This window comes from Syngnathus floridae, chromosome 8 (genome assembly GCF_059516105.1).
Source record: "Syngnathus floridae isolate MCC-2025c chromosome 8, RoL_Sflo_1.0, whole genome shotgun sequence".
Taxonomy (NCBI): domain Eukaryota; kingdom Metazoa; phylum Chordata; class Actinopteri; order Syngnathiformes; family Syngnathidae; genus Syngnathus; species Syngnathus floridae.
Genome location: NC_142420.1, coordinates 11540236 through 11562212, shown reverse-complemented (window position 1 = coordinate 11562212; position 21977 = coordinate 11540236). Strand labels below are relative to the sequence as shown.

At 45.5% G+C, this 21977-nt stretch overlaps 4 protein-coding genes across 6 annotated transcripts; 2 read left to right on the top strand and 2 right to left on the bottom strand.

Moving 5' to 3' along the window:
• The first annotated feature begins 904 nt into the window (after nucleotides 1-904).
• On the top strand, nucleotides 905-12961 carry arhgef49 (Rho guanine nucleotide exchange factor 49). The gene is made up of 8 exons (XM_088383804.1): nucleotides 905-1157; nucleotides 4853-4962; nucleotides 5032-6300; nucleotides 6880-7060; nucleotides 8737-8929; nucleotides 9195-9763; nucleotides 9979-10124; nucleotides 10308-12961. Exons 3-8 carry the CDS (start codon nucleotides 5141-5143, stop codon nucleotides 11107-11109), a joined length of 3051 nt encoding a protein of 1016 aa, XP_088239930.1. The 5' UTR covers nucleotides 905-1157; nucleotides 4853-4962; nucleotides 5032-5140; the 3' UTR covers nucleotides 11110-12961.
• Nucleotides 12635-15293, bottom strand: tsn (translin). Its single transcript, XM_088383812.1, has 6 exons — nucleotides 15099-15293; nucleotides 14877-14970; nucleotides 14657-14753; nucleotides 14301-14416; nucleotides 14136-14215; nucleotides 12635-13809 (listed from the first exon to the last, which is right to left on the bottom strand). The coding sequence occupies exons 1-6, from the start codon at nucleotides 15162-15164 to the stop codon at nucleotides 13585-13587; spliced, it is 678 nt and encodes a 225-aa protein (XP_088239938.1). The 5' UTR covers nucleotides 15165-15293; the 3' UTR covers nucleotides 12635-13584.
• Nucleotides 15294-15652: 359 nt separating this feature from the next.
• fam124a (family with sequence similarity 124 member A) lies at nucleotides 15653-19274 on the top strand. Of its 3 annotated transcripts, XM_088383649.1 has the most exons (5): nucleotides 15655-15854; nucleotides 15990-16015; nucleotides 17440-17471; nucleotides 17545-18272; nucleotides 18506-19274. In XM_088383649.1, exons 4-5 carry the CDS (start codon nucleotides 17556-17558, stop codon nucleotides 19058-19060), a joined length of 1272 nt encoding a protein of 423 aa, XP_088239775.1. In that variant the 5' UTR covers nucleotides 15655-15854; nucleotides 15990-16015; nucleotides 17440-17471; nucleotides 17545-17555; the 3' UTR covers nucleotides 19061-19274. The 3 variants fall into 3 exon arrangements, with proteins under 3 accessions (XP_088239774.1, XP_088239775.1, XP_088239773.1); XM_088383648.1 differs by lacking the exon at nucleotides 15990-16015 and having other exon boundaries at nucleotides 15653-15854; XM_088383647.1 differs by lacking the exon at nucleotides 15655-15854 and having other exon boundaries at nucleotides 15951-16015.
• On the bottom strand, nucleotides 19217-21165 carry LOC148394606 (uncharacterized). The gene is made up of 3 exons (XM_088383650.1): nucleotides 20664-21165; nucleotides 20178-20351; nucleotides 19217-20049 (listed from the first exon to the last, which is right to left on the bottom strand). The coding sequence occupies exons 1-3, from the start codon at nucleotides 21022-21024 to the stop codon at nucleotides 19754-19756; spliced, it is 831 nt and encodes a 276-aa protein (XP_088239776.1). The 5' UTR covers nucleotides 21025-21165; the 3' UTR covers nucleotides 19217-19753.
• Nucleotides 21166-21977: the final 812 nt, after the last annotated feature.

The following is a 21977-nucleotide window of genomic DNA, read 5'->3' as shown; positions in this document are numbered from 1 at the left end:
TGGTTTCAAGTCCAACTTGTTTCAACGTGTAATTTATCACATTAAAACGTAAAATCTATCACTTTAAAACGTGACATTTATAACATAACGTCATACAGAACTTTACATAAAAAATCATAATTTTGCATTGGAAAATTAATCCCAATCCCCACGGATTCCTAGTGACAATGAGCAACAAGAGTGAAATGTAAAGAGACAGTAAAAAGAGGCTAATCAGTTTTCCTGTCTTTAACGCCTAATGAATCCTAAACCTTCAATGGGGAAGCTCCATCTGCTGCCTTTGTGTTACAGGATCAACAATGTGACACAAAAAACAACTCTTAGCCACTTTGCTTGTGGATTTTTCTACTTGACAAAGTGGCTGGCTGTATGGTGTATCATCTGTTGGTCTGCTGTCTCCACTTTCACCGAGCGTGAGGGGAAAGCCGTTCGTTTGTTCATGGAGGTCGTGGCTGGTGGGCCACAAACGAAGCATCTTCTTAGGGCCGGTCTAGAGAAATCAACAATCAAAACACCAAAAAAGGCTTGCAAGACTGAAATACAAAGAATCAAGAGGAAAACAACTTAACACATCTAAAACCAATCACATTTTAATAAATTACCCCACCGATGTTATATTTTGCAGACATTAAAGTGCAACTTTGATGTGAAAACTCCATAGTGATATTACTTTTGAAATAGTCTTCAATGTTTGCATGAACAAAGGGCATTTTCTTTGTTGTGTTTGCTGGTTAAATGCCATAAATCAAGATATGGCGTGGTTTTTGAATTCCGGACTGAACTCGAATTTTTTTGTTTGGTTGGTGGGTTGTTTGTTTGTTTGTTTTGGCGGGGCTGGCCAGTGTGACTGAACGTACGCTCCGATTTGATGTTTTATTTTTACAAGGCGTACATGAACGCAGCACAGTTCCCAAGGAGAAAGCCGCAAAAAAAAAGCGGTCGCGTGGAAGAGAACCTTTGCTTAAAAAATCGGACAAAGAACGCGTCGTATATTTTCTTCAATTCTTTTGGCATTTAAAAGTAAAAATCTAGTTTTATTGGCAGGAGCGGTTTGGCTTGCAACCTACCCGGCGAGCCAGCCCCCCCCACGCCAGACGCGAAAGCGAACCTGCCATCCGCCTCACGCGATGGAGGTGACGGAGTCCAACTAATCTGCCGTGAGTACGCCTTGTTGACGTTACCTTAAGCATCTCTGGCATTTCCATGCAAAAATACAGCTGCATGGCGGAAATCGTTACATTAAAGTGGCCCTACACTGCCTTTTAATGTATTTATAATGTAGCTTTTCGTGAGCAAATGTACTGATTTAACGGGAAGATGTTACATATTTGTATGGTAACGACAACGTTACTGGACACATTTACTTCAGTGTGGGTCTTTGTGCCAAAATACCTCCACAGAAATCCTCCTTGCGTCACATGGCAACTGTTGGTCAATTATTGCATTTTTTGAGAGCACAAAAATGTAGTGTTGAAATGGCAAAATATGGAATTTGCATGGGAATGTGTCATTAAGGGGTCATGTTACATATAATTTCACAGCAACATACAACATATTTTGTGACCCAATATAATCTTTTCTTCAAAATAGTTTTTGTGGCGACAAAAATCCAGTGATGTAACTTTGTAACGCGTTACGCTAATATAGCCATGTTAGTCATTTTATTCTTGCATTATTTTGTTAATATACTGTACATATCTCTCTCCGCTAATCAGCCATTGCTATTTTATTCTGCCAAATACGTATGTCAGCATCGGCCAGGACAAAAAGTAGTGAAATTAAAATTTGGGCAGCCAAATATTGTATTTGTGACTTTACATCCACGGAAAACCACGACCGGCAATAATTTCTATTTGAGGTTGTTGCGGCTTCCCGCAAGGTATCAATATGACGCTTGCATTTAATGAGCAGAGGTGGTGCTATGTTGTTGTCAGACAGCAGATAACGTGATGGACCCCCCCGGGATGCCAACACCCCACAGAGGAGCTGCACGCTGTGTTGACTTAAAACTTGGCGCGCACGCTACAATTAGCATGCAGTACCACAGTGGCTGACATCAGCTGTTTTGCTCCCTTCATTGACTGAGCAACATCAATGAGCCTTATCAAGCACTTACAAAAAAGGGGAATTAAATAAATGTTTTAAAAAATATTTTTAGACTTGCTTGAATCAAATTATCAGCAATACTCGAGCAGAATATTAAATAGTTAATTTATAAATAACAAAAGAATATTTTTTTCTAATCTTTGTTGTAATTACAAAACCCAGTTATTTAATCGATCAACACAAAAGTGTAATATTTTTATGAAAATCTTTAACGTATAACGTAATACATACATTTCATTATGTTTCTGATCATTTAGTTGATTGCAATCAATTAGGCAACCATACATATGTTTGTGAAATGTGAATTAGCCTTGTCGGGAGGAACGCCGCTGATAAAAAGTGAGGCGATAACCGAACAACCTTGTCATTCTCGCTCTTGGCTTGAATGTCAACATCATCTCAAGGAAAACTTGGAATTTTGCCTAGCGGAGGGATTCTTCCACACAGAACTGAGCTTAGCATCGAGCTTATTGCGTACGATCGCGTGTGGTCTTACGTAAGAGTAGAGCACGCTGCTTGCGTGGAGTTCCCTATCCACCACAGATGGAAAATTAAATAATGAATGAGGGAAACTGGCCTGCGTACGCTCATATGTGTGACCCATTTGTTGTCAGATCAGATGCTGCAGTGTACCACCTGGTCCAGCCCAGATACCTTTCAGTTTGTCCCCTGAAATCTTAATTGGTCACACTTACAATATGACAATATGTACATCCTAGTGCCAGACTAAAAAATGGGAACTTAGAAGAAATCTAAGAAATTTTAGGGAGAATTTTTGGGGTTGTTAAAAATAGTTTCTTCTTTGAGATATTGATCGCCCCACCCAAGGAAAGAAATCGTAGTGATGAACCAGCAATACGGCCGATCAGCCCAGAGAAAAGTGATCATGAGTGTTACTTTTACTCGCCCCGCCATGATGAAAAACAAGACAAGTTTGCTGGGACCCAATCGAGGCAGTTCTTTGTTTATCCCACGTCCTCCTCGAGAGAGATCCGCTGCACTCGACACCACTCGGGTCAAGATGAGACGTGTCCTCACGCCTGGATAATTCATGAGGAGGGTCAATTATTCATCGTGTGCGTCCCTCGTTCATTACAGCTTCGGGGGGTGATTGGCCGAGCAGCGGCCATGTTTTGTGGGAGGCCAAAACCCTAAAAGAATCTTACTGTGACAATTTAGTAACCAGGGAGACTAAAAAGCAGAAAGTGTAACCTATTACTTCGATATCCATCAATGCCTTTCTCAAATTGAGGCCTAAAAACACAACAACCTTATAGTCGGCACATTATTTCCACTGCATCAGAGCTAAAACTATTTTGTCCATATGTATTCATATGATAAGACAAAAAGCTGTTGAGTGAGTGGCTTGGCGGTTTCCGTGGCAACCACATCGGAGCATGCTCAGTTTCTCGCTGGCCGCAACAAAAGACGAGGGTTCTCACTCACACACACATTGATTGACGCACACGTGCACTTCAGAGACGAGCCGCAAACGCCGGCTTTTGTTTGCATCGGCAGGAAACCACTTTAAAGGGAGCTAGCTGGTGGTTTCAAAGAGAAACTAAAAACGAGTGTGAGAGAAAGGTATCCCCCACATGCGCTTGGAGTCTTTGAACGGCCGCTTGAGTCTTTCCGCCTTGTTCTCAGCAGCTGACAAAAGGTGACGCTTCCATCATTGCATGCTGGCAAGTATGAGGGAAGACAAGTGGTTGGAACCCAACTAGGGTTAGAAGATGACGCTTGTGGTTTTAGAGATAGAAATTCTTGTTAGGGTTTGAGATTAGAGTTAAGGTTAAGAAAACAGGATGGAAAATCAAAATCCACTCTCAGCAGGGCCAATGAAAAATATCGATCCACGGCTTTTCATTCTGTCATTATGTGCACCACCAATCAATCCATCAACCATCTGGGGGGGTTATTATTATTAATAATGTGCTTTATAGGATGGACAAGGAGCTCCCTCCCCGCACCTGATACATTACCTGTGTGTGTGTGTGTCTGTGTGTGTGTGTGTGTGTGTGTGTGTGTGTGTGTGTGTGGGTGTGTGTGTGTGTGTGTGTGCGTGTGTGTGTGTGTGTGTGTGTGTGTGTGTGTGTGTGTGTGTGTGAGCTGACTGTCAATGTTGTGAGTTGCTGATGTCACCACAATGAGCTTCTGCAGTGATGACAACATGCACTAAACCTATAAGTTTAGTTTCACCTGTGCCAGGAAGTAAACCCTCCAAGCATGAATGAGCACACAAATCAATGACAGTCCAATTCCCATCAGGCTAATTCTGCTCTGTGATCGTCTAGTAATGACTGGTCTCGCTGTGTCATCAACGCCATGCATCAATGAGCCCAAGCCCATTTATTGAACTAAAAGATTAGAAGCAAGGAGTGTGTATTTTTTAACAGGCACTTCCCTCTCCCATTGCAAAATATTATTATTTTTTTTTTTTTAACGCTGTCAATCATTCAGCACTGCAGGGACGCCGCATCAGCTGCAAGGGAGTCGCGTCTAAAAATGATTGCCACTTGACAGACACGCTGTTCTACATCTCAGTATCCCATGGGGGAGGGGGGGGGTTGTTCTACTTTACATTCAAGTGTGTACTGTGAGGTTATGCGAGGAATTTACTTTTCTTGTCTCTGTGTAGCCTGTGGGAAAATTCAAGTAAACTGACTCCTAATCAGATGACGTTAGTGTGTTTTACACAGGGACACTGCATAATTCCAATTCCGCATTAAAGTCTGGGTTTTTTTAGGCTCTCGGAAGAGGGACATTGTGGGATGCTAGCCTTAGAGCTGCCAGAGGAGAAGGAGGGCGGCAGGGGAAGTCTTGAGACCAGATGAAAACTAAATAAAACAAAATGAGGTAAGTTGTCACACTGTCCTAAGAAGAAACAAGAGGCCAGCTGTTACATAACAAAATTCGACTTTTTAGGCCAGACAAGTGTGAGGAAGCCTGGGCAAGGCCATGCCAGATGTGAAGCCTCCATCATGATGTGACCACCAGCCCTCTGCACCCTCTAGCAGCCCACCACCCCTTGGCCATGGAACCCTGCGTCTCCCACCTCCCCTTGTCCACCGCTGCTCTTCCTACTTTCCCCCAGTACCGAGCCACCACCCACTACCCCGGACCCCAGTGGTACCCACTAGCATCTCGGTGTAACAGCAGCACCTTGCTGTCTAACTTGAGACATTGCACTGGTGAAAAGGAGCCTGCAGAGATCGTACCAGGACATACTCTCGATGTCCCAACAGGGGGGAGGCCATACCGGAGTATGGAAAACCTGAACTGGAACCCAGTTCTGGATTCAGGTTTGTGCTCATCCAGTGAGTTTATTGTACGCTACACGGCCACCAGCCACTGGTACGACGGGCCCCCAGATGGGTCCAATTTGGAGAGCCTGGCATATTACCCCCAACATAGTCCCCGCAGGAAGGATGTGCCCAGTTTCCCGCAGTTGCTTTTCCCCACTGGAATGGACGAATGGGACGCCAAGAAAGGTCTAAGGGAAAAGCTTCGCCTACAGAGTGCACGGTCAGCAGTGGAGCCTTCGAAGATTCTACCACTGCGTACCACAGACCCCACACCTGTCGAACTGAACGCAGGGTGCCGGCCAGCGGGCGGTATGCGTCTAACTTGCCCCCAGGAAATTAAACAGGAAGTCCTGAGGAGACTTGAATTGCGTCGGCAGAACAGCAGCCCCAACCTGGCTCTCCACGGGGCCCCGTGCAGCCCGAGAGCACTTCCGGTGTCCCACACCGTTTCCAGTGTCCCCGTTTTGGGCGGGGACAACGGACACCGGCAAAGCATTTACACGGGCCCCCTGTACATCCCCACCTTTGAGGAGTTTAAAAGAATGAGGATGAAGGACCGGAACCAGGCAGCGGCAGCAGGTTCTGAGGACTCGGGTCCTCCCGCTTGTAAGACCAAAACAGGTTCACCGATCCGCACGGGCCCATCTCCAAGGACCCCACTGCAAGCTTCACGTCAGGGAGAAAGCGGTGATAATAGTCGGCGTAGGAGGTGCAGTCTGGAACTGGTCGGGTCGGTTCCCTTCCCAACCGGCAAGGACCTCAAAGGGCGACCATCCAGTTGCTGCCCTGCGCTCCTACTGGAGGGAACGGACCTGTCCAGCTATGGGGCCAAGATCTACAAAATGAAGGATGGCCTCATTGGCTCAGCTCTGGACCTCATCAAGAAGAGGTAAGCCAGATCCATAATCAATAGGTTAATATTGTATATTGAAACTGTAATACTATTATACATAGGAACACATATTTGATTCTTTGTGTATTGGTAAGACTAAGATCGGCTAACGATATTCCACGTTTGTATCCTGATTTGTATTTGTATCATAAAACAATGCATCAATGCAAAAACGATATTTGACATTTGTGTTCTGATACAGAATGACATCACATATCACACTGAAGCTTGTGTATTTTAAAACAAAACCGATATGAGTCATCCCAACATCACTCTTACGTTCGACGTCATACAACAATATCATTCATTTCGCTTGTGTATCAGATCATCGACTTTTGACGATTGTGTATCAGTAGTATACCATAAAGAACATGATCTGTTCGGCACACCATCATCATTGGACACTTGCATATTGACACTGTACCCAAAAAAAACCCAACAAGATCCAACACCATATTAATATTTGTTGCTTGCATATAACGACAATCCGTAACAAAATGGCTATTTGCCGATTGCATTTGGATATTGACACGCTGTGTCCCATTCCCATCATCACCCCCCTCCCCACCAAACTAGCTGCAGTGCAGACATCTCCTCCGAGGCTCCCGTCAGGCTGCCAGCTGAGCGGGACAGAGACGCCCCCCAACAGCCCCCCGCCGCCGTCGCCATGGCAACCGCGGCAGGAGCCGAGGCTGGCCACCAGACGCCCGCAGGAGAAGCAGAAGACGGCGGCCAAAGCGAGGAAGCGGGAGAATGTGTAAGGAGAATTTTACATTTTAAATATATCCGTGCGTGTGTGCGTGCGCGTATATTCGCATGTGTTCGCCTAAGCGTGCGGTTCAGCAGCGACTTGGCTCGCCAAATGTCTGCGTTCAAGGATGGCGAGGACACTGCGACAGACACAGCGTACATGCAGAGATATATGCGTGTGCGACCATCCGTGCATGGAAGGGAATGTCTGAAGATGCATGGAAAGAAAAGGAGGAATAAAAGAGGGATTATCTCCATCCCTGGCAACTCATCCATCCATCCCTCCATCCTGCAGCAGTCAAACCCGCATAGTCATTCACACGTTTGGCTTTGACGAAAGATTAAAAAAAAAAAAAAATGAGAGCAAGACAGGACATTAAAGCAGCATTATGTAACAGCCATAATTCAAAACATCAGTGGGGGAACGTCGCCCATGTCACTTCAGGTGACACAAAAGTTCAAAAGTAGGATAGAATTTGACTAGAAAATACAGAGATGCTAAGGGTATGTGCTCTGTTAGCCGGCGCTGGCTAACTGATTTTTCCTACAGATGCTACGTCAATGCAGTGCCGTTAGCTGCCATTTTATTTTGCTATTTCGCTAGCTTAAAAGATAAAGATGCTACGCCATTATAGCGCTGGTAGCCACTGACATTTTATAAATCATTACGGCAAAACAACAGAATCCAAATCAGTATAAGTTGCTTTGAATTAATACAAGCCGCTAGCCACCACTATTTAAAATCAAATATCTCATTTTATGGCAATGAATAAAACATAATACAGTATATGTCGAGCTATTGTACTGTCTCTTTAAATGCCGCCACCCCTCCTCGCCCCAGCCCTTCCCGAAGCCGAGCGTAAAATGTGATTTGTTACCCCCCGCCCGTGCCTGACGAACCTTGAAAGCTCGTTAAAAAAAAAAAAAAAAAAAAACTCCGGGAATCATGTCGCATGTTGAGGAATTCTCAGCCGAGCATGCTCCAAATTATGGAGATAAGAGCTCACATTTTAATGCGCATGACCTCAAACAGATACGGAAAATCCTGATATCATTATTTGTTGTGTGATATCAAAATTTGGAGCTTGTATATCACGATACGTAACAATATTTGAGGGTCAAATGATATTGTAAAAAAACAAAGATAATTGAGGCATATTGATACTTGAAAATGTGGTATATGGTTTTTGCTGCTTCGCTGGTCTCCAAAAAACACTCGGTGATCGGTGGCTGTTTCCCGACGAATGAACACTTCAGAGACCCACGGCTGATTGGGAAAAGATTTTATTCAACCGATGTCAGAGTGAAGTCTTTCCAAAAAGTTGAGTGGCCCAAGGCATGGATGTATAAAAAAGCCCCCCCAACCCCTGTCAGGCCCGTATCTTTTATACCTGGCAAGGAGCTGATGTCATGGCTTTGTTTTCAATCTACTCGTTTACTTCAGTCCTAAAAAGGAGATCTTGACCAGCGCTGTTGGTGATGGACGACAACAGCCACTTTACCTAATTATAGGATTGCACACATTGCTGAAACTGAATTCTCCCTGACCAGCAAATATAGAATAGAATCGTGTCACTGACGCCAGGTGGACATTCTAAGGCCACCTACAGGAATACAGAGGGAATTCCAAATTACACTTCACTATCAATACTTGATTGACAAGTACGGTTTGCCTTCCCTCAGCCGCCGGGCGCGTGCCTGCGCTCCAGCTCAGACGCGACATACGAGCGATCGCAGGCGGCTGCGGAGTGCTGCCTGCGATCGGGCCACGGTGATCCCATGCCGGCCGACGCGACCAGTCGCAAACAGCCGGAGATGAAGGCCAAGATGCAGACCTCGCCACATGGACAACATCATCGAAGGGAGAGAGACAGCGGTGAGGACAAAGGAGACGGACGGCTGTGTGACTCATTGGAGATTTACTGGGCTATAAAGAGCAAGCCCCTCCCTTCCCGATTTCAGATTGTCAAACTGGTTATATTATCCAACAGTGATAAAGCAGTTTCTAAAGGAACATTTATCAAAATATTAAAAGAATATATAAAATTTATCAAACTACTTTTCACAACGCTATCAGTATTTTGGATCCCTTTTTAAACTGTATCAGTGTAACATCAAGTGACCTTTTGCTCCGCCCTCAGCTCCGGCAGCACTTCGCGGTCACTCGGAGCCTCCCAGAGAAGAGTGCCCGGCGGGTTCAAACGACCGGTCGGGCTCAGATCGCCGGGCGGGCCGCAGCCGTCATCACCGCTGGAGCACCATCAGCAGCCTGAGCGCTGACAGCGGCGTGGTCGGCCTCAGCGAGGAGGACGACAATGGCGCCGAGCCCCGGCGGCGGCGACGTGGCGCCGAAGTGGAGCGGGCCGACAGCGGCATCGGACCGGGCCTCTCCCGGGCCTGGAAGAGACTCCCGTTGTGTGCCGACTGCGGTCGGCGGGACGAGACCTTGGAGGGCCAAAGTGCGTGCGAGCGTTGCGCCAAACTGCGGGCCGAGCGGAAGGAAGCCGTGTTGGAGTTCCTGAAGACGGAGAGCAGCTATGGCGAGGACCTGAGGATCATCAAGGAGGAGTTCTACGAGCCCATGCGCGGCGCCAACCTGCTGAGCTCCGAGCAGCTGGCCGTGGTCTTCGCCAACGTCCAGGAGCTGGGAGACGTTAATGAGAGGTTCACGGAACATCTGCACGACGCCATTGAACATGCTTTGGACCAGGTGAGGGGGACTTTGCCACAGTCAGGCCTGAAACCTTAATTTGAAACCCTGACCTTCAAGTTAGATCCAAACCAACGATAAGTTTCAGACCCTAACACAGGCTTAAAGCACATGAACCAAAAACCTAAGTTTCAGATTAACGTGCCGGACCAGGACCGGGACCGACAGACCCACCCACCCACTCACTCACTCACTCTCTGGACGTTTGGCCTTAGGGAGACGAGGATCTGCTGACGGTGTCCATCGGTGAGATCTTCCTGGAATTCGTCAACATGCTGCCGGCCTTCCAGACGTACTGCCTGCAGCAGTCGGCCTCCGTGAACATGCTCAACGTGCTGGAGAAGGAGAAAGAATTGCTCAGGTGCTGTTGTTGAATTTTCCAGATGTACGCAAATGTTCTTTGCGTTTGGCCCACTGTGGAGCTTTTCGGGCTTTTCCCGCCAGTGTAATTCTTGACATGAAAGGCACGAGGTCATCATTAATTCAGAGGTTTTCTATTCATAGCCATCTCTGGAGTCTCACTCTGTCTTTTCACATCTTCCAGGATCTTCCTGGACGTCTCCCAGAACGACAACACGGCGCTGCGTCGCATGAACCTGCGTTCCTTCCTCATGGCGCCTCTTCAGCGGGTCACTAAGTACCCTCTTCTCCTCAGCCGCCTCCTCAAAGTCACCCCGGAGAAGCACCCCGAATTTGGCCGACTCCGCGAAGCCAAGAGCCGCGTGGAGGCCCACCTGGAGCACATCAACACCAAGACCAAGCAACAGGACGGCAACGGCGTGGCCTCCTGGTCCCTACGCTCCTTCCGCCGCGACAGCCGCAAAAACAGGGAGCCGGTGGACGCCGAAATGCGGGAGGTGTCCATGAGGACCCTGGGTTGGACCCGGGAGGACACCCGCTTCGTCATGGAGGGTCCTTTGCAGCTCTCACAGCCGGCCGACGGCCAGTGGGTGAAGAAAGGAAGCAAGGCGCTCAAGTTCCAAAACGTCCAGAGTCTCCTCATGGTGAGGACGCGGCCTGGCGCCGAGCAGGCGTGCGAAGCAGGAGAAAGCGTCCAAGACGGAGTTCTGGTTCTGATCAAAGACAAGAGCAGCGGCAAGTTCACCGTGATGCGCGAGCCCATCCAGCTGGCCAACTGCGTGGTGTCCATGGACCCCGAATGCCAGGATACTTTTGAGGTTCTCGACATCCGGCGGGAGTCGTTTGTTTTCCGGGCGGCGGACAAGTCCCGGACGCAGAATTGGTTCCACCAGATGAAGAGGTACGCTCGGGACTTGGGAGCCTGGCGCAAGAGACGCAACGCTTTGCCCAACATCATGATCAACACCAATCAGAGTCGGTCCTGAGAGAACCGGGACCAAAGCGAGGCCTTTTCCGCCATAGATCGATTGCTCCAAAAACTGCAATGTGACCCCCATGCTGCTGCCTCCCCCCCCCCCAAAAAAAAACAATGAAGACGTGCAATGAAGAGAGCACTTTTGAGTTGTTTCGGTTTACAAAGCTATGGATCCATCGAGTATTACTGCCACATTCAAAAGAAAAAAAAAACCTACGACAAAAATTGTATGCGAATGAGAATACAGAAAATTCATATTTTGAGGGAAAAAATTTCAAATATATTGGCATATTTAAAAGAAAATACCTTTTTTGATGTCAGATTATTTAGACATTTTCAGATTTATTATTCATATAATTTGTCTAAAATCAAGCATTCCAATAAGTTTTCTTTTCAAATAATGACTCTTCACATAAGATTAGTCAAATTATTTTCTTCTTTCCAATGTGGCTCTAATAGGCTGATGCCTTGCTTGATGCAAATCATAATGCAGAGTTATCAAAGATTTGGATGACCAAAAAAAAAAAAAAAAAAATTTAAAATTTGTGCTGTGTATCTGCCATGATTGTAAAGACTGTTTATTTCCGTACATCTTTTGAGAAAAGCAGATGACCTGACCATGACGCCATTTTGTTTGTGTGTTGTTTTTTACAGACAAGTAGGAAAATGCAATTCACATGGGGGACGACATGTTTGTTATTTATACGTTTTATTGCCCCTTGTCCTTTTTCTGTTGGTATGCCACCTCCCAGCGCATTCTGGTGGGCGGAGCAACGTTCACTGCCAGACAAGTGAGCCCCCCCTTGACAGCAATAACCGTTCAAATGAGCAGACGCTTTCTGTCGGCTTTTTCACGTTCCTTCCAATGCCGTTGACCCGATGCAAGATTGGGGGAGTCGACCCTTTCACACTGCCCAGCAAAGCCGCCTTTCCTTGTTTTGAGTTGTGTCCAAACGACTAGCGGGCAAATTGGCCAATGGTAGATTGCCGGCAGACTCAAAATATTCACACACACTCTTCGCCTGTTTTCACTTGTTTCTTGACAATCGCGCCATGTTTTTGTGGTTCATTAAAAAAAATAAAAATACAGTGCAGTACTGTATGTGGAGATTATGCGCAGGTCTGCAACAGCCAGTCCAGAAAAGGCGGCTTAAATGGGAAGTGTGGAAGGGCCTCTTATGAGTCAAAAAAAAAAATAATGCCGACAAGAAAACATGGACCCCGTCTATGGTCTGAGCCGCTGTGCCTTGGCTCTCGTTTCAGCCTTTGGTCAGACTCGGGCTGTCCCCTATCGGCGAGACTCGGCACGTCCTCAACAGCGAGAGCTTTATTTCCTTAAAAAGCACTTTATCCAAGGACGACGTTAAAGCGGAATATTTCAATGCCGCGTGTATAGCAGATCACTGTGTACACCAACATGACTGTGCTGTTTCTTTTTCTGCTGTATTATTTCCATATTTAATATATTGTCAATCATTAAATCGAAGCAGACTGAGCTTGGTGTGGTGTGTTTCTCAATAAAGAGCCTCTGCAAGTTGTGACATACAAATATATTTACATTTTGCACTCTGCATGAAACAAAAGGCAACAAATAGTTTCTGTAAATTAAAAAAAAAAAACTTGCCAGATCTACTTTGGTGTTTTAGGGCCACACTAAAAAGAAAAATGTTTGGAGGGGTAATAGCCATATTTGAACAGAAAAGAGGCATCTGCATCTATTAGAATAATGGCCTGTTTTTTTCAATAAGAAAAATGACCTAATATTACAAAATTAGTCTATTTTTATTATTTTTACTGAGGAGAAAAGCATGCTACAAAATAATTGAAGTTTTATCTCCAAGAGAAAAGTCATACTTTTTTTTTAGAAAAGGCTATTTTGAGGATTTGCATGCAAAAAGAAATCTAAAATCTAAAAATGAAATGCATGCACAATATTACAATAAAAGATGTATTTAAGAAAAAGGTGTTTTTTATGTGATAAGGGATTATTTGAGACACACACACACACACACACACACGCACGCACACGCACACACACACACCCTGACAGAATTTAGGCCGCTTTATGCAACACTAAAATTTGTGTACTGTAATTTAACATGACAAAAGTTGTACTGTTTTCCCCAAGGGGGAAAAAAAAGCACAATACTGCAAAAAATTTTAAGGGAGCAAAATTATCAACGCAGGGTGAAAAGTGTTATCTTTCTTTTAAAGTAATAAGGTTATTAGTCAAGAACATTAAGAGTACTTTTTTTGGCCGACAGTGAAACTGCTGATCTCTCGTAATATTAAGACTTTAATCCCACTCTATTTTTCTTTCTAGTGTGTCCCCAATACTGGTTGGTCGTAACAGTGTCAATACACAACGAGGATTTTTTTTTGTTACGACTGATCGGCAATGTGAACGGGGCTAACCTCCATCCAAAATGGCCCCTCAGTTAGAACCTGGCAAATTGGACTTCCAGCATTGCCCATGACAAGTTTCTTATTGCTCACTCTTGGCCTCCTTGGCGAGTCCGCGAATGGAGAGGTCATAGACCACCTCCTCGATCTTCTTGACGTCATACTTGAGGCCGTCGTAGCGTTTGCGTAGGGGGTCGTTCTTCAGGTTGAGCAGACGGAAACCCGAGTCCAGCTCGTTGATGAAATTGGAGATGCGCAAAGGGCGGTTGTAGTCACCTGCGGTCACGCTGTTGACCGCCAAGCGTGACTGGTGAAGAAGCAGGAGGACACAAAATTAAAGGCGCCCCCAGGAGGACTGCTTTTTTGTTTCGACTGCTTATTTGAGCTATTTAAGACTCATCTTGCTTGTTTGACACGCATATTAACATTTTGTATTCACGTTAAAATTGTATGTGAGTGTGCTAGTGAGTTTCAAATAATTTCCCTCAAAATTTCCCTCAAAACTGAACTTGAACGTGCAGCTGTGAGCACGTAAATAAGTCAAACTTTGAGTTGGCACTCGATCAACACAAATATATGCAAATATGCAAAATACCGCGATTATGCAAATGAGGATTTTTTTAATTGACTCACCAGTTCACTGGCCATGATCAGCACACCCGCCAAGTAGTCCTCCACGTCCAGATGAAAGCCTTTGTCTCGCACCACCTCAACTGAAACACACGCACACAATGAGGATGTGTGCCATGACAACGATGGCAACACCACACGTAGACAGACACACAAACGTGTACCTACTGTCCAGAATTTGTGCCACCTCCTCACGGGTCACAAGGGCCTCGCTTTCCAGGTAGACCACGAAAGCCGCCAGGAAGGTCAAACGTTGCAAGACGAAGCGCCAGTGCTCGTGAAACCTGTTGCGAATTTTAAAAAATTGGGATCAGAATAATAAATCACATTTGGATTACATATACATTTTGAAGGCAAAATGCCATGTTTTTGTGGCACAATAATATGGCCTCATTGAGAATTAATAGCAGAAGATATTTTGAATTGGAAAGTTTGCACTTTTCTTTCAGTAAATAGCAATTAAATGGCACAATATTGGATTCAAATCCCAACATCTATCTATTAGGAGTTCCGACACTATTTACCTATAGTACTGGTCCACAGGGAACTTGGTCTTCAAGTCAGCAATGTGCATCCGAACTGTGCCAAACAATTCTCTGGCCTTTGTACATTTATCAGGGACTGTTGAGAGACAAAATGAAAAACATTTGGATTTTAGAAGGGGGACAGTTAGCCACCGCCGTTTCGCAAATCACATATACTTTTGAGAATAGAGGTATATATATAGGGAAGCATGAAACTCACTGTCTTTGAATCCCGACGGCTGGTGTACACTTTGGAGAACAGTGAGAATTTCTCTAGCGGTCTGCTCTAACACCTGCACCACTTTTCGGATGTCCTACCAAACCAAAAAGATAACAAATGTTGAAAGCAGCTAAACACACGTGACACTAAACAGCAGCTATTTAGCGCTCATAACTTAGCCGTTAGCTAGCTACTTAAACACGACGCTGTTATTTTTCCTACCTCTCGGACGTCCTGGTCGACGCTCAGGAAGCCCTGAATGTAGGAGAACATGTCGCTGACCGACATGGCGAAAGTCTACTGTTAAACTACAAACACGAGACGGGCGCTTTGTCTGATTGCTTGAATGGCGCTGTTTAAAAGACAAGACGGTACCCGCGAAACGTCACCGCTGGCCATGCGCTTCCGGAGCGTCATCTTATCGAGGCGCGTAGATATGACGTCACATAAACGAGGGTTTATGTTTTTTTTTAAATTTAATTTTAATTAATCTATTCATGCAGCTATCTATCTGTACATCTATGAACCCAACTAGCCATCCATTTATCTATCTTCTAAAAATACAATAGCGATGTTTTTTCAGTGACACCTCGTACTTTTTGAATTTGAAGATGGATTTGAAGTCGTCATACTTTTACCGCCAAGTACATATTTTGTGTGGTGAAACTACTCTACCTTAAATATTTACGTAACCTCTAGGCGTAAATCATGTAAACAAACACGAAAAGTATTTAGATTTCCTACAGTACCTTGAAGGCATCGCCGCCTGACTCCAGTCGCCTGCTGCTTGTGACGTTGCTCGCAGACAGACTCCAGACGCAGGTCCGTCAACACTCCCGCCTTGTTTGTATTTTTGGGAACTTTTACAAACAAAGCATGCTCATCGTTACAGTCTACATTAATTAAATTTGCTCTTATTGAGATGGAAAATAACTCTGTAGAAGATGAGTGCGTGGATTCGGGAGCAGAAACTGCAGGGTAAGTAGCAAAGAAAGAAGAAATCACTCCCAGATGCTCCGCTATGCATAATAACATGCATGGTTTACATGGAACTCAAATCACATAATTTTGACTATGACTTTTAATATAATAATTGAAATGCATGTTTTTCAGACATTAATAAATGGACTTCACGAGTGGTATGTTACAGTTGTTGTGACCCAAACAAGCAAGAATGAAGTATCTTATTGGATCCAATGCAAGATAAAATACATTTATTTTAATAAAGTCGTTTCTATTCCTTAAATTAAAAATTAAACCTGTCCACCAGATGGTGGCATGCAGAATGTTTGTTTTTTCAGGCTTGTTTATTAAAATCGTTACAAATATAATTGACTTATTTAATTAAAAAAACAGATTTTTGAAAAGATTTGACAATTTTACAATCCTCCCCCAAATATAAGAAATATTGCCGTATTGGATCTCATCAGATTCCACAGGCGTCCCTATTATTGTGATAGATTATAGATGTGTGTTGACTAATCCAGATGACGGTGAGAATTAACATGCTCACTTTTCTATTAGACACCCGTGTGTGTATGCGTGTCTATGTAGTGACGTCACCGTGAGACATGTCCCTAATCTGTACCCGCCAGCATGGTGTCTATCTCAATTAAGCATTCCCCCAAAAGGGATTAATGGCAGGTCGCTTGGATTAAATGACATCACTTGAGGTTTGACCCAGAATGTGCAAAGCACAAATAATATCTGATTTTGTGGACTTTACACTAATTGTTCATTTATCATCAAATGAGTGTTTTAATTCATGTAGACATTTTTTCGACACTGAATGGGAATACAAAACCAGCCAGGAATTTCCCGCCAGAATAAAGTCTTTCCTCATATGCTTTGATTGTGGTCCCAGCAGCCAAAGTTGGAGCGAAGGCGGGAAAGCGGGAAGCAAATCAATCCAGAACGTGATTCCTGCTTTTCTCATCTTTTATTTATTATATTTTGGGAACATTTTTGGACGGCGGCGCTTGAAAGTTTAATGACAGCCCGGGCTATTCCACAAACGGGACCACACAGGAACTGAGGGTTTGGGATTTTAAAGACCATGCTTGCCCCAGAGTGTCTTCCAAGAAAGTTGGGGAAGAAGGTTGGTGTCAATCCAAAGCTGGCAGGTCACACCAGAGTCAAGCCTCAAGTGTGTTGTTGTTTTTGTTGCTGCTGGCTGCCATTATTTTCTTTGGATGTCGATGAGCGGCTCACTAAATTGCTTCTGTCTGCTCCAAATTGTCAGTTTGACGTCTTTTTATTGTCGTTTTTCCTCTTTGCATCCTTCCCCTGCTTCATTTTATGGTTAGCGGTGTCTACGGAAAGAAGGCAATAAATCATTTGGAGTGAAAACGCCCCGAGAAAGGCATCATGTTGGCTGGCGAGAGGCCGACCTGTCTATTGTTTGCCCTGACGTTGACTGGTGACATTTCTAGGGTGTGACCCGCTTCTCACTCTTTCATTTCCTCGTGGTGTTTTTTTTCCCCGCCTCAAGTTCAATTTAGATTTTCTTCTATCGGACAATAATATTAATATGAATGCTCTCATTCCACTTGATCCTCTGCAGGTCTGATTACAGTCCCTTGTCATCTACGAGCAGTAAGTACAAACAAAAACGCACAAGTAAAATATTTGGAATCTGGATGGAAATGGAAATTTTGTTGTTGTTGAGGCAACGTTTGGATGGGCGACCTCCAGCGGGATCCCTTCCTGGTGAGCGTCCACCTGATAGCAGACCCGGGCGAGGGTGACGTCCTTCAGCGGGCAACGGACAGCGTTCTGGCATGGTTGCACCCTGAGCTGCAGCTCTTCAGGGTGTCAGAGCGCGCCGCCTCCCTCGAGCGTCCTCGACCCAAGCACAGGCACAATGCACCTCAACCGGCCTTGGCGGTCATTTTGTTCCTCCTGGAGGGCAACGGTGGTGGCCAGGAGCTGCTGCTTCCGCCTTGGCGCTATCATCATAGCGAAGAGGTGAGCGGCGGGCGGCGCTCGGGAGCGGCGTCCACGCAGGATTTTTTCATGCTAGGGTCCGGCACTCCACCATGGGCTCTGAGGAGGGTCCGCTACGGTAAAGGGACGCTACGTATGACCCTGTACTGTTGCCATGACAACTACACCCACACGGTGCGGTTGTACAAGCTTCTGCTGGGACGCCGGCTGGCCCACAAGAAACCCGACTTCTGCTTCTTGGTGGTCTACGCCAACCCCCATCTGGAGGTCCAGATGGCTTTCAGGAGGTTGCCCAGGGGGAGGCGCCCGGCCCCTCTGGACGCGACCGTGGTGGAGGTGAGGGTGCGAGACGTGGGCACCCTGGTGCCACTCCTGCCCAATGCGTGCCGGCCCATCAGTGACATGAGGTGGCAGACGCAAGACTACGATGGCAATAAAATACTACTGCAGGTCAGAACTTCGTCTTTGGACTTTACATCCACAGTTTCTGTCACTATCAGTTTCAGCCTTGGGGTTCAGGTGGTGGGAGATTAGTTTGGAAAGTGGAATCAGATTAAGGATCAGTCCATTAGCGCTATTGAAGGCTCACAATGTGCTAATATGTGCTGACAAGTACGCTCAAGTGACAGATGCTCCTAAGCCACTTATACAGCTTCTGGACAAAACTCGTTTCTCTCGTTCAGGTGCAAGGTGTTCACTGGAGCTGTCGCCAACCTCATCGGGTGGTGCCCCGCCACAGGGACTTGCATCATCAGGCGTCTCTGCGCTCCCTCCCACTGGGCAGCCAGGAGGACTTCTATCCTGAGTGGTGCCATCCTTCAGAGGGACGGGGCGGACTCTCTGGATCGCTCTTCTCGCTGCCGAACCTCAGCTCCTCGCCGAGACCCCCGGCCAGCCCGCCTCGCCAGAATCGTCGCAGTCGCTCTCTCCAGCGGAGCGCCTCTCTTGCTCCTCCCTTTCGCCTCAATGTGGATGCCCTGGTGGGGGCCGAGGAGACAGACGTGGACACGGGGACCACGGTTCGAGCGGGCGGCGTGGACCTCAGCGTGATGTCGGCTTACGTCCACCAAGCCTTCCCGCCGGCCTCCCACTACCAGCATCTTGAGCCAGAAGACAAAACGGCCCTGCCAAAGAGGACAAAAGACGGGAAAAGCTCCACAGCGCCACCAAATGGCGAAAACCATGAAGCGCTTGTAGAAGGACGTGCAGGAGAAAAAGTTGAGGAATTCTACATTTGAGGTGGACTACGCTGCCCCCTGGGCCTCGAAGTATGCTCTACTACTTTTAGATTGCGTGTATTTTGAGGCTGTTCTGTACATTTCCACTGTGGAAGGCTTGGTTCTATTTTAACATGAATGTGTACATTTATATTTAATGAACATTATTGTTTACAGTTATACAGTTAAATACAAATGTTTTTTATTTCTTTAACAATAAAAACTTTTTTACATACTTTGGCCTGATAGACTTGGACGGAAACTATAATTTATAATGTAAATTCAGATAACATCAGCAATTTTCTCACTGAAATATTTTATATTTTGTATTTCTGTTAAGTGAAACATTTCCACCATTTTGTCACGAGATCATTCCGCCATTTTTTCCATTGAACATTCTGCCATTTTGGTCGATAGAACATTCTGCCATTTTGGTCGATAGAACATTACGAGAACGTCACTATTTTGTCACTGCAAAGGTTACGCTATTAGGTCAGCCTCTTGTGGAATTTCGTCAACATCAATAGAACGTTTCCACCATTTTGTCAACATCGCTTCAAGGTTCCACAATTTTAGCAAGCTCATTGGTACCTTCTACACTTTTGTCATCCTCACTGGGTACCAACTTCACAAAAGCTTCCCAGTATTTCCTCAACCTCCTGTGGGTGTTCCAACTATTTTGTCCATGCCGCCATACCATTGGGCCATTTATGGTCAGTGCGAGTTGGAGCTCTCCACCAGCTTCCCGAGCATGGCCAAGAAGGCCTGGTTAAAGGTGTTGGTTGCATCCAGCTCCTGTCTCCTGAGAGCTTCTTCTGTCTCCCTGGACAATCTCATTTCCTCCAGGGCTAGCTGGAAATGTTCAGCCCGTTGCTGTAGCTGAAGTTCCTGAAGGCGGACGGCGCGCTCCTGCTGCGCCTCTTCTACGCGGTGGTGAACCACATCAGCTGAGTGAATATCACGCAGAACAGCCGCCAGGTCAGAGTCGCGCGGCGCCCTCCGACGTCCATCTTGAGGGGGGGGACAGGAAGCGGAGAAAAGTAGAAAGGACATCAGTACAATTTGTGCAATTTTGGATCGTTTCCTCTTACTGCTGTTTCTGTTTGACTCACAATGTAGTAGCAGCAGCAGCACTTACTGCGCTTTGGCGGTGACATTTCAGGCACACTGACATCGTCGTCTTCTTCTGCATCGGAGTCCACCTCGGAGTGTTGAGGCAGGGTGGCCATTGATTCGGAAAGGACAGCAGGGTCGCCTTTGGAGCTCAAAGTGCTATCCTCCAGTTTTGACCTTTGCACTATGGGGCTCAAGTCTTGAAGGAATTTTATTTTTGTAAAAGAAAACGTTGTTTCATTCATAGGAAGTTATTAAAAATGGGAAAAATTGTGAATTGTAATAGAAAACAACTGAGAATTGTCAATTACTACATTAGTTGAATATAATTTTGACCCATTATAAATTCATTATTTTTTAATACAATTGTAACAGATTTATTTTATACATATTAAATGAAATATTTAACATTATTATACTAAGGAGTGTTCAGACATTAATAGTCAAGCTCAGATCCAAGTTCAGAAATTATTTGTATTATGAAAAGTAACAATTATAGTGTCGAGCATACCGTCCTCGGTGATAACTTCCAGGAAATTGGAGTCGTCCCTCAGGTTGCTGCAGCTGTCCCGAACCCGGTGTCCGTAAATGGCGTCCATATGTCCGAACCACTTCCAGCTCTTGCGGTTGGAGCCTCCGCGGCAGTTGTTGTCTTTAATGGCCCGGTAGTCGCTCTTGAGCTTCTTGAGTTTCTCGCGGCACTGGCGGAAAGTCCGATTGTAGCCAAAGGAGGCCATTCGCTGGGCCAGCTCGCGGTACACCTTCTCGTTGCGAGTGCCATCCAGCTCCACTTGGATCTTCTCGTCGGCCACCAGCATCAGGAATTGCGTGACCTCGCTCACTGACCACGGGATGATTTTCTGCGGCGCCATCACCAGGGCGGGTGAGAAGAACACAAAAGGACAATGTGCAAACAATTCGGTACCAGATGGGTTTGCGGTTTACTTGATGCACTGGTGTAAATAATCGTCTACGGTCGCTTGGTGATGACATCACAGTGTGGAATTCTCCACCAATGAACGACCAAGGCAATTGATGTCGTCACATATTTGTTTGGGGCCATTTTCACACTTGAACGTTACTTGTGTGATTATTTAATGCCAAAATGAGTATATATTTATTTGTAGATATTTAGTGGGTCATATTTACTATTCATTCTTTAATCACTGCCACATTTAACAATTTCTTGAATCTCTTTTTATTCAATTAATGAGGAATTAGTTTTTAATGAATCGTTTGTATTTATTAATGATATTAAATTATTAATAAATAGAAATTATTTATAATTTCATTTTTACTTTTATATTCATTCATTTTATATATTCATTTGACTCAACATAATCTGTCACAAGGTCAAACCTCACACAGGGGTCACCAAAAAAGTTGCTAATGCAATGCTAAAGAGTTAACTGAGTTTTACATAAGGACTACTGAGGTATATGTTTGAAAATGCTTGGACATTGTGGAGTGTTGCCTCTTAAAATTGTGTTCACATTCCCACCAAGTTTGGAATTTGTCCTTGCTTGTTCCCATGCTCCTTTTCCCGCCACGCTCTTGTCGCCATGATGCGGAGCCGGCGTGGGGCAGCTCCACCGCGTCTAATCCTTAGCGGCGTACCTGGCACATCGCGATTGCGACGCCGGCCCGCCGTCACCGGCCAGTGGTCACCCCTAATCCACCAGCATGTAGGCCACCAGAAACAACATTAGTGCCTCCACCACAACTTGATGCATTAATGTTCCCAAAACAGACATGCAGGTTCATTTGGGACTCTTTGGTGGTTATCAAAAGAGCCTTTGATGTTCATGAAAACATGCATGTTTGG